General features: G+C 60.1%; 2 protein-coding genes across 3 annotated transcripts; one reads left to right on the top strand and one right to left on the bottom strand.

Annotated features, from left to right (window-relative positions):
- The first annotated feature begins 70 nt into the window (after positions 1-70).
- Positions 71-4,870, top strand: GMPPA (GDP-mannose pyrophosphorylase A). The gene is made up of 12 exons (XM_005519722.3): positions 71-188; positions 257-354; positions 438-541; positions 930-1,122; positions 1,290-1,349; positions 1,499-1,629; positions 2,364-2,498; positions 2,673-2,770; positions 2,905-2,951; positions 3,057-3,149; positions 3,241-3,409; positions 3,496-4,870. The coding sequence occupies exons 1-12, from the start codon at positions 146-148 to the stop codon at positions 3,594-3,596; spliced, it is 1,272 nt and encodes a 423-aa protein (XP_005519779.1). The 5' UTR covers positions 71-145; the 3' UTR covers positions 3,597-4,870.
- A 688-nt stretch (positions 4,871-5,558) lies between these two features.
- LOC102104692 (rac GTPase-activating protein 1-like) lies at positions 5,559-10,503 on the bottom strand. Of its 2 annotated transcripts, none has more exons than XM_088058958.1 (16): positions 10,297-10,503; positions 9,974-10,176; positions 9,753-9,889; positions 9,462-9,540; positions 9,224-9,277; positions 8,530-8,607; positions 8,055-8,175; positions 7,627-7,817; positions 7,257-7,418; positions 7,048-7,143; positions 6,774-6,843; positions 6,591-6,696; positions 6,313-6,445; positions 6,136-6,238; positions 5,911-6,028; positions 5,559-5,836 (listed from the first exon to the last, which is right to left on the bottom strand). In XM_088058958.1, exons 1-16 carry the CDS (start codon positions 10,379-10,381, stop codon positions 5,785-5,787), a joined length of 1,788 nt encoding a protein of 595 aa, XP_087915084.1. In that variant the 5' UTR covers positions 10,382-10,503; the 3' UTR covers positions 5,559-5,784. The 2 variants fall into 2 exon arrangements, with proteins under 2 accessions (XP_087915084.1, XP_005519780.2); XM_005519723.2 differs by having other exon boundaries at positions 6,774-6,975.
- Between the last annotated feature and the right edge of the window lie 205 nt (positions 10,504-10,708).

Genomic DNA, 10,708 nt, shown 5'->3' on the forward strand with positions numbered 1-10,708 from the left:
GGCCGGCAGCGGGCCCTGCGCGGCGCTGACGTGTCCCAGCCACGTGCGCGGAAGTGGCGGCGGGGCCGGGCCGGGCCGGGCCGGGCTGGGCTGGGCTGGGCTGCGGGGCTCGGGTGCGGAACCGACGGAGCGGAGCCGAGCCGCGATGCCGCTCAAGGCCGTCATCCTCATCGGGGGCCCGCAGAAGGGTAAGTGCGCCGGGCCCGCTGGGTGTCCTGCCGGCGCAGTACCCCGCCGACCCCGCTCTGCTCTACAGGGACCCGGTTCCGGCCGCTGTCCTTCGAGGTGCCTAAGCCGCTCTTCCCCGTGGCCGGCGTGCCCATGGTGCAGCACCACATCGAGGCCTGCGCCAAGGTACGGGAGGCCGGGGGGCTGGGGCCGTGGAGCCAAGGGAGCCATTCCTTTCCTTTCTGATCCCTTCCTCCGTCCCTCCCCAGGTGCCGGGCATGAAGGAGATCCTGCTGATGGGTTTCTACCAGCCCAACGAGGCCCTCAGCCGCTTTCTGGTATCGGCGCAGCAGGAGTTCAAGGTTCCCATCAGGTGGGCAGGAGCTCTCTCACTCCTGGGGCACACAAAGTGGCACAGCCTGGCTCAGCCCCTCACCTGCCTGCCCCAGGCTAGCAGCCCCCCGTCAGCACTCTGACACTGGGCAGGTGGGCTCTGTCCCACGGTGGGAGGGCACAGCCTGGTTCCCCCATTAGTCCCACCACCTTTCCTTTGCCTTGGGCCCTGCCCTCGATGGTTCTTGCTCCAGAGATGCCTGTCTAGAATAGCTCTAAGCTATCACAACCTCCTGTGCAATGCCTGCATGAAACCCATAACTGAAAGGCAGGATTATGTCTTTCCAGTTCTTCCCAGTCCTGTTGCCAGTTGGTGCTACTAGACACCTGCTTTCCTAAGTCCTCCCTTTTTCCTGCTTGTCTTCTAGGTATCTTCAGGAGTACGCAGCCCTGGGCACGGGTGGTGGCATCTATCACTTCCGAGACCAGATCCTGTCAGGTGGTGCTGAGGCCTTCTTTGTCCTCAACGCAGATGTGTGCTCAGAGTTTCCCTTACAGGAGATGCTGGAGTTTCGGCAGCAGCATGGGGACATGCACAGCTTTGTCATTCTGGGTACCACAGTGAGTGGCAGTGCTGGGGAGCAGAAGAGCTGCAGTGCTCTGCCGTGGGCTTAGAAGCCAGCAGCTGCTGTGGTGGGTGGGTCCCAGACTGTGAGGTCTGTGTTTCATCTGCTCTGCCTCCTTGCTCCTACTGCTCCCCCACTGCTAATACCGTCCTTGTTTCTTAGGCCAACAGGACGCAGGCACTGAATTATGGCTGTATCGTGGCAAATGCGGACACACAGGAGGTACTGGAGGGCCTTGGGGAGTCGAGCACAGTGTAGGCAGCAAGTGCTATGTTTCCTGTGTGGGTCTGTGGTCCCAGTGTGCCACAGAGGGTGCAGCTCTGGGTGGAGGGGCTGCACCCTGGAATTCATGCCTTTTCCCTCACCTCCAGGTTCAGCACTACGTGGAGAAGCCCAGCACGTTTGTCAGTGAGATCATTAACTGTGGCATCTACCTCTTCACACCTGCCATCTTCCAGCACATTGGCGAGGTCTTCCAGAGGAACCAACAGGAATTAGCACTGTGAGTGCCTCACTCTGCTCTGTGTCCCTCCCACCCCCCTGCTTCCTGGGGCTGCAGCAGCACGCTCATCCTCCATTCTTTCTCTATCTTTTCTTCTCCTCTGCCATCACTCACTTGTTTCCTGGTCCTGCACCAGCTGTCCTTACCTTGGGTAAGTCTCCCTCTGTGTCTGCACTTGCTGCTCTCTGGGCTGGATTGATCCTAGTAATAATGCATGCTTTCCCTCCCTTCTCCAGGCTGCTGTTTCCTCTGCTCTGCTCCTGGTCAGCTTGAGACTTTTCCTCTCCCTTCCTCTCTTCCCACCCCATTCTCATTCAGCTCTGGACAAGAGGCTGAGCAAACCTTTCAGCTGGGAATGCTCTCCTCCCCTCTCCAGCTCTTTGCACCAGCCAGCCTGTCACCTCACATCTCTGCCACCACCCAAGCTAAAATCCAGCTGTGCAGGCTCTGGACTGGGGACAGGATCATACACCCACCTGGACTAGGTGGGGCTCTTGCACCATCAGTTTCTGTCTCAGAGCTTATTTTGGCTGTTTCTCTGCTGCTCTGGGGCTCAGTGGGGCTGTCCCAACCTAGCCTGACAGCTGGCGCTGTCCCCACTTTTGGGGAGAAGTGCATGGCTAGGTAGGAATCTGGAATTGTCAGAGTCCCTGAATTTGGGGAGGGTAGGTCTGCTGGCATCCTCAGCTGAGGCCATGACTGGGGTGGGTGTCTAACAGGTCTCTTGCTTGCAGAGAGGAAAGCTCCAATGGCTGGCAGCGTGCAGAAGTGATCCGGCTAGAGCAGGATGTTTTCACAGCCCTGGCTGGGAGTGGCAAACTGTATGTCTACAAAACTGATGGCTTCTGGAGCCAGATCAAGTCAGCTGGGTGAGTGCTGGAGCTAGAGTTGGTGTAGCTGGAGAATCAAGTGATCTGTGTCATGGCTGGGAGTGGAGGGTGCTCAGGCAGGGCCTTGGGGGTGTGTGGGCAATGCTGATTTTGGATCCTCCTCTGCCCTGGTAGTACCAGAGTGACAATAACAATCTGCTTTTCCTCCTCCAGCTCTGCTATCTATGCCAGCCGCCTTTACCTGAACCAGTACAGCAAAAGCCACCCAGAGAGACTGGCCCAGAACAAACCTGGAGGCCCTGTCATCCGAGGTACCATTCTGACACCCTAGTGCTTTTGGGGCTGCCTAGGGAGGCAGTGGGACCCACGAGTGGGACCTCCCCTTATCTTAGAGGCAGGTGTTCCTGTGAGTTGCCTCCCCTGAATCCACTGCCTTATGTTGCAGGGAATGTGTACATCCACCCGACAGCCTCCATCAACAGCACTGCAGTGGTGAGTGCAGGCTGGGGGGGCCCTGGGGCAGGGACGTGCTCAGGGGTGCCGAGGGCATCAGGGCATCACTGTCCTTGTCCTCATCATCTCCCTCTGTCCTCACAGCTGGGCCCCAATGTCTCCATTGGAGAGGGTGTGACAGTGGGAGCTGGTGTACGTGTGCGAGAGTCCATTGTCCTGCACGGCGCCTCACTCCATGTAAGTGGGATTTGCCTGAGGGAGTAGGTGTCAACCCCCACCCCTTGCAGGGAGGCAGCAGCACCCTGCATTCCCACCTCCTTCACCCCAGGACCACACCTGTGTCCTCAATACCATTGTGGGCTGGGACAGCACGATTGGGCGCTGGGCCCGGGTGGAAGGAACGCCCAGCGACCCCAACCCAAACGATCCCTATGCCAAGATCGACAGCGAGACCCTTTTCCGGGATGGGCGCCTCACACCATCCATCACAATCCTGGGTACGTCACTGCTGTATGGAAACCCTGGCCCTGCTCACTGAAGCAACTTCTCCCCTCCAGCTAAGCCCTCTGCATTCTCCCACCAGGCTGCAGTGTCACCATTCCTGCTGAGGTCGTTATTCTCAACTCCATTGTCCTTCCTCACAAGGAGCTGAGTCGAAGCTACAAAAACCAGATTATCCTGTGAGTCACGGGCAGCACCAGCCACCTGCTCCCTGCTGTGCCCCACAACAAGAGCCTGCACTGAAACTTCACATCCTGGGAAGCCCTCAGCACCCCCAGAGGGTGGGTGCAGGCCAAGAGCCCTGCAAGTGCCTGACTACTGCTCCAGACAGACATTAAAGCTGATTAGCATCAGCCTTGCATGCTGCTTCTCTTGCAGCCCAGGGACCAGCCCCGAGCCAGGGTGAAGGCTTTGGGGACAGTACTTGGCCCTGGTAACAGCCTTCGTGCATATGCAGGGAACACTTGCTGCCTGCAGTGTCTTGGGTCCAACTTCGAGTGTTTCTCCACCAAAGGGCACTACCAGCACCAACTTGCTACTCCTCACCAGGCTCTCCCTGCTCCATTTGCTGTCTGCAACTCCCTGGAAGGTCTTGGCCCACCTCCAAGACCTGGGAGCTTTGAATGTGCCTGTCATGTGTAGGCAGCTTACCCCACAGAAGCAGATTGAGGCTCTTTATTTCATCATGATTGCAAGAGCGTGAGCTGGGCTCTTGCCTACTGCTGGGAAAACAGCAGTGCTAGGCTGTCCTAAGGGCACTGGCACACACATGAGGGCTGGGTCGGACTAGCAGCCTGCTGGTCCTGGAGGGAGCTGCAAGAACAGCCCTTGCCCCAGTACCACTTGTCCCCTGGGCTCAGTGCAAGCCAGGAGAGTTGGCAGCCCTACCAAGCCTGCTCCTGTCAGGTTGAGACCTGTGCCTGCTGCCTAGGCAGGGCTCAGAGTGAGGGCAGCAAGCCCCTGCTACCCTGGTGGGCCAACAGCCTCTTTTACACCAGCATGGCTGGAGCTTGAGGGGGTGGGCTTACTGCATATTTCCCCCTGTTACCAGCCACATCCACTGGGCACCAGAGCAATCAACTTACGTGTGTGCGAGTGTCGGAGATTCAGCACCTCACTTTGCCTCAAAAACCTGACTATGGAAGGCAGTTTCCTCCTTAGCCTGTCATAGATTGTCTACAGTAACCAATGCTGCCCTTTATCCTTTTACTTCCCTGGTTTGAACTCTGTGCTAAAGCCCTGCGCTTCACCAAGGGCCCCATCATGCCTCTCATTTTCAGCAAGGCACTGTATTAGGTATTCTCCATCCATCCAGTACCATCCCAGTTCGATGGATTTGGAGTAAATCCTTGCTCCCAGCCCTGTGCCTTCCTGTGCCAGTTCTCCTGTGGTCCTGGGCAGGGATTAGCTGTTCCCTGGCTTTAAGCACATTAAACTCCTTCAGTTTTGCCTCTGCCTTGGATGTGTTAATTTCCTTGCCCTCTGGTGTACACTCCTGCACTGAGGAAAACTGAGCCAAAGTCCTCACTTCCAGGATTGCACATGCATTTTCTCTCATGTGTCCCATCTGGTCTGGGTTTTAGTAGGGACAAAGGTTTATTGGCTGCTTGATGTGGCACAGGGGCAGTTCTTATCCCTGTTGTGTAATGCTTCTTTTCCCTAAACTCCCTCTGTGCTGGTTGCCCCTTCTGCAGAGTTATCTGGCGGACAAGCCCTTCCTGGGACATTGCTCCATTACAGCATGATCCTGCTTCCCCCTCTTGGAGGGAAAGAGCTGTACCTCTCAGCCCTGCTTGGGCTTTGTGCACCTCTAGCACTGCCCAGGCTGGAGGGGAGGAAGGAGTTAAAGAGGCCTCCACTGAGGTGCCAGGAAGTCTGGAAACACTTTAAGGTTGTCCTGCCCTGAGCAGCAACAGCTCCAATTACTTGAGGCCAACATCTGGGCTCAAAGAGGGGCCCTCCCACATCCCAGGCTGCAGAACAGAAGAATAGGGCTTCAGTTTGGGTGGGACGGGGCTCTGCCTGCCCTCCCAAAGCTGAGGTTCTGCAGAGCATTGCTCAGCCCTTGTCTGCTGCCCAACCAGGCTCCAGTGAGCCCCAACCCCTGGCAGCAGCAGAGCAGGACAGACAGCAGCCGCAGCCAGGTGCGTTTTGCTGCAAACATTTAATACAAACCTGATTCAAAGTACAGCACTAGGGTAGTGTCCCTGCCACCATAGCTGGACAGAGCCAGCTCTGCTCTCCAATCCCCACGGAAGCAGAGCAGAGCTTGGAGCTCTGCACTGTCACCCCACAGCCAGCTGCCTGGTCCCGCAGTCTTTGCTCCTCCTCCAGTGCCAGCTTTATGTCCCGAGGGAGCCACTGCTGCAGGCTACACAGGAGAAGGGAAGAACCGGCCCACCTTCCTCGGGGCCGGCCCCTGCCTGCGTGGGGAGAGATGAGTCAGGGGTACAAAGCGAGCTCCCCTGGGCTCCCACCCACGCCCCACAGCACTCACGGGGGCCGGGTGACGGTGCCCACGCAGCTCCGCAGGGTGCTGGGGAGGCAGCAGGTACCAGCTGGGCTCAGCTGGCCTGGCTTGGGCTCCGGAGAGGCAATGGGCTGGAAGAATGGTTCTGTAGGGCAGAGTGGGGACAGCTATCTCAACCCAGCTGTGGACAACCGGGACCCTTCAAAGGAACTGAAGGCCAGGGTGGGTGGGGGCTGGGGCTCCTGTGCTCACCACATTCATGGCTCGGGGTTGGCACTGGCACCAGGTTCTCCTGCTCTGTCTCCACAAAGCCTCTCCAGAAGCTGGGTGCCAGCGAAAGGAGACGTGCCACCACCTGGGCAGAGAGAGGTGTAGGATGGGGACACTGGCAGTGCCCAGGGTACACCCCGCGCCTCAGGGACCCCTCACCTTGGACTGCCGAGGCGTGTCCTCCATGATGACGAGCGGTGTGGGGTTGGTTGAGCTGTGTCCCACCAGCGTAGGGCCAAACACACGGGACAGGTTGAGCACATCCATCTTACAGTCAGGGCTGTGTGACACCCTGCAAGGGAGGACAGAGGGCATGAGCATGCTGCCCAGCCCAGGGGCTCCTCATCCACAGCTTCCCCATTCTAGGGCACAAAGCTTGGGTAAGGGGTAGAGAACCAGGAGATGGGGACAGACCTGTGCCAGGATGAGCCACTCACTTGAGCAGGTGCAGCATGAGAAAGGCCAGGGTATCCCTGTTGGCTGGGGGCAGCTTGCTCACCACATGGCGTAGGGCTGTGTCACTGGCAGCATCATCGGGGATGTCTGTGGCAGTGCCAAGGAGCCATGTTAGGGGAGAAGCAGCCCCTTCCCCCTCCCTCACCTTAGCACCCCCTGCTCACCGGCAGCCCTCAGGAAGGCAGGGTGGAGGCTGAAGGTGACCAGTGGTTCCTTGAGCCCCCGCAGAAAGTCCTTGAGCACCCCACACACCACATGGATGTCAGCCACGCTGCTGAGGGCGGGCAGCGCACCCCCAGCCCGCAGCAGCTTCCGCTTCCACTCCCGCACCAGCTGCTCTGAGCCTGGCACCCGGTACAGCCCTGTCTGGGGCACAGGGAAAGGGGCTCAGCCCTGTGAGAACCACAGCATTGCCACCTTCACCATCCTGGCCCCTACCTCTGTCAAGCCTCGTGTCTCCACCTCGGTCACACACTGCACCACCAGTGTGGGCACCAGGGGCGGCGTGGAGGGAGCGAAGTCAGCCAGCACACCCTGGGGAGAACAATGCCAACCTATGCTGAGCCCGCTGCCCAGCCCTGCAGCCAGGGTGGGCAGGGGCCCAGCATCCCTGAAGCCTCACTGGGACACTGCTGTGCCCCCCTCACCTCACGGGGCCAGGTGTGGTGGTGAGGCCTGGGTGAGCAGAGGCTGGGACACTGCTCCCGACACTTGGTGTGTAGCAGCAGCTGGCACTGGCAGCACTTGATGGCAGTCTTCCCAAAGCGGATGCGGGAACCACAAACGTGACATGGCTCAGGGCGAATCACCTGGAGAGGGGGAACCGGATTCAGGGGCCCCCCTTCTTGCAGATACCCAGTACCACTCAATCTTCTCCCAGCCAGGTCCCACTGTCTCCATGCGTTCCCCTTGCAGGCAGAGCTAAGGGACTGGGGAATGAAGGACAGCCTTGCCCCCGACCCCATAACTCTCTCCCCTGCCCACCTCCCCAGAGAAGAGAGATGCTGGGTCACGCACCGTTTTGGAGGTGAACTTGTGCTGGACTGGTGGGAGACTCTGTGGAGGTGAGGGGAAGTGGGCTGGTGCTGGCTGTCCCACTGAGCTGCCCTCAGTGTGGCTCTCCTGCCCCACAGCATGGCAGCCCAGATCTTCACTGGTGCCGCACACCGTGGTCAGCTCTGCAGAGGGAGGAGGCAGTGGAGGGAGACCTAAAAGGCAAGCCACTCCATCTATCAGGTAGGATGTGGGGAGGCTTCTCACCTCCCACTCACCTCCCAGGGAGTGTCTGCATGAAACAGTGGCATTTGGCATGTCCAGAGGGCCCCAGTACCTCCATGGTGAGGACAAGTAACCCCCAACAGATCCTCTCCCACCTCTGTGACACCAGCACCTTCAGGCTGGTCCCATACCACCCATCAACCCCCTTTCTCAGCCCTTTCTGTGACCTGCACATGTGGAGACACGGTGTCCCTGGCGAGAGTGGCGTCGAGGCACCAGAACAGCAGGCAGGAGGCTGTCTGCAGGGCCTGGAACCTCAGCAGGAGGAGACACAGAGGGGACACTCACCTGTCAAAGTGTGAGACCAATAAAATATGTGACTGCAGTTCCACAGTTCTCCAATACCTCCCACATGATCTCTGTTCCACCTAATCTCCATCCTTGTGGTCCTGCACAGCCAGGGATGCTCCCACCTTGGGTACAGGGGGGATGCAGGCTTCAGGGCAGTGGTCTAGCACAGCCAGGGATGCTGTCCCCACTGGGAGAAGGTGATACAGCCTGAAGGACACAGGCACCCAGAGGAAACAGCTGAGCACTGTCCCCACAGCATCCACAGGACTGAGGGCTGCAGCATTGCCTTCTGGCACTGGGAAAGCCCATGCACCCCGTCCCTGCCCAGGGCACACTGGGGTCTCTACTCACAACGTTATGGGGTACTGCAGAAGAACGGTGCCGCTTTGCCATCACCACAGGGCCAACCTGAGGTGCCAGGGACACACGCTGGAAACAGAAGATAGCATGAAGAGCCGGCAGAGACCCCCCTCCCTGACTTTTCCCCACACCCCAGAGCACCCAAGACAAGTGGCCTCAACCCAACAAAAAGTCCCAATCTTGCCCTACTTCCTCAGCACTCCCTGCCCCACACCAGGGACCAGGCTTCCCCACCGGGTCAGAGCCAGCCCTGGGGCTGGGGGAAGCCAGGTCAGGCCTGCAATGCAGAGGTGCAAGCAGAGTGGGGTGCAGGATGCCCGCACATGGCAATGAATTATTGAGGAGCCCAGCTGGGCCACGGTGGAGCGTAATGGAGTTTCTATTGATTGTGGGAGCTTTGCCGAGAGACGACGCTCCCAGCCCAGCATCAATAAATTAAATTCCCTGCCAGGCTCCTTGAAGCCTCCTGTGCTGGGGTGGAGAAGTATATGGGTGTCCTCACCTTGCATGGCACAGGACTAGCACCCCAGCCTGGGATGCACACTGAGACCTGGGTGGCCAGAGGGACCCAAAGGGCACATTGAAGGAGTGTGATCAGAGTTGAGGGATCCTCACTCACACAGGGGCACAGACACCACCTCAACACCAGCTTCCAAAACTGCCACATCCCAGCATTTCCTCATACCTGCCTGCCTGGAACTTTGCGCTTCAGGGTCCGCACCACCGTCATGTCAACATCCTGAAAAGCAGCAGGGAGGCTGGGGCTGCATCAAGCCAGGGGCATCCCCAACATTCATCTCCAGCTCTGATAACAGCCCACCCCTAACCACAGATATACAAAGGGGCTGTGGCACTGCAGAAGTGGGGAAAAACTAGCCCCTCACTACTGAGGTGGGCCCTGAGACTCACAGCCGAACACTTACCACATCATCCTCAGTGCGGTCATAGCTGATATCCGAGTGGGACAGGAGGGACTGGCACGACTCATCCGCTGCAGATGACCTGCAGAGTGAGCTCAGCTGGAGCAATTCCCCCGTCAGCCAGCACCTACTTGTGTAGGTACTCCTGGGAGCCCACAACTGATGCCTCTGCAGAGCCCAAGCACCTCCTTGCACAGCCAGCACCTCAAACCCAGCAGTGATAAGGAGGAGAGGGGCACAGCCGACCCCAGGGCTGCCCGAGGGGTTGTGGTGAGGACCGCCACCCCTGCTCACCTCCTGACGGGTGCCAAGGCTGCCCCAAGGCGCCGGCCAGCCAGGGCGCTGAGAACAGAGCACTGCTCCCTGCTCAGTGCCTCGTTGCCCCATGGCTCCTGCATCAGCAACTCAAGGACCAGCTGAAGTTTGCGCTCCTGCGAGTGAAACAGGGTGGTAGTGGGCAGGCTGAGGGCCCCGCAGCCGGCCCCACAGGGTACCCGTGCGGCCAGCCCCCTGACCTGCTTCTCCAGCTCAGCCTCTGCCCGGTGCCGCTTCTTCATCTCCACCTCCACCTGGTTTCGGGCGTGCTTGAGCTTCACTTCCAGCGCTGCCCGCTCGGCCTCCACACGGGCCAGCTGCTCGCGGGCACGACGCCCGTCCTGCTCCAGCCGGCAGCATCTCTGGCGCGTCGCCTCAAAGCACCGAGCGATCCGGATGTAATCTGGGGACAGCGGTGGGTGGCCAGCCGGGACGGGGGGCAGCCCCCAGCTCCCCCGAACCACGCCGACGGCAGACACGAGAGTGCCGGTGTGCCCAGGGCCGAAGGGTTACACACACCCACCTTCCTCCACGCTGCCGCTGAGCTCCAGGAGCTGCAGCCCCTGCTCCAGCCGGGCCAGGAGCCGCCCGCAGCGCTGCCGCAGCATCCCGCCGCCCGGGACGGGACGGGGCCGGGCCCCCGCAGCCAGGCACCCCCTTTCCGCTTATCCACCCTCAGCTCCTGCCCCACGCTTTCCTCCGACCGCCGGGATGCTCCGTGGGGCCTCGGGACGGCGCAGGCTCGGGGGCGAGGGGCCCTCCCGGCCGGCCTATGTGGGCCGGGGGCCGGGGTGGAGCCCGTCCCGGCCCCGCCTCCGCCTCCCGCCGCCACCGGGGTCCGACCCGCCGCCCCAGCGGCTGCCGGCGCTGTGCAGCATTCCCGGGATCTTAGGGCGTAGGATGCCCCGGGGTGCGGGTGGCAGCGCTGGCTGCAG

This window comes from Pseudopodoces humilis, chromosome 8 (assembly GCF_049639895.1).
Source record: "Pseudopodoces humilis isolate 2021_Gansu_Grassland_sample_001 chromosome 8, ASM4963989v1, whole genome shotgun sequence".
Lineage (NCBI taxonomy): Eukaryota > Metazoa > Chordata > Aves > Passeriformes > Paridae > Pseudopodoces > Pseudopodoces humilis.

Excerpts from the sequence above, each read along its gene's own strand:
- LOC102104692 (XM_005519723.2), bottom strand. The coding sequence starts at position 10,381 with ATGCTGCGGCAGCGCTGCGGGCGGCTCCTGGCCCGGCTGGAGCAGGGG. Across the intron at positions 9,890-9,973 it reads AGGCTGAGCTGGAGAAGCAG|GAGCGCAAACTTCAGCTGGT; the intron begins GTCAGGGGGCTG and ends TTTCACTCGCAG. Across the intron at positions 9,541-9,752 it reads GCCTTGGCACCCGTCAGGAG|GTCATCTGCAGCGGATGAGT; the intron begins GTGAGCAGGGGT and ends CTCACTCTGCAG.
- GMPPA (XM_005519722.3), top strand. The coding sequence starts at position 146 with ATGCCGCTCAAGGCCGTCATCCTCATCGGGGGCCCGCAGAAGG. Across the intron at positions 1,123-1,289 it reads TTGTCATTCTGGGTACCACA|GCCAACAGGACGCAGGCACT; the intron begins GTGAGTGGCAGT and ends CTTGTTTCTTAG. Across the intron at positions 2,499-2,672 it reads AGCCAGATCAAGTCAGCTGG|CTCTGCTATCTATGCCAGCC; the intron begins GTGAGTGCTGGA and ends TTCCTCCTCCAG.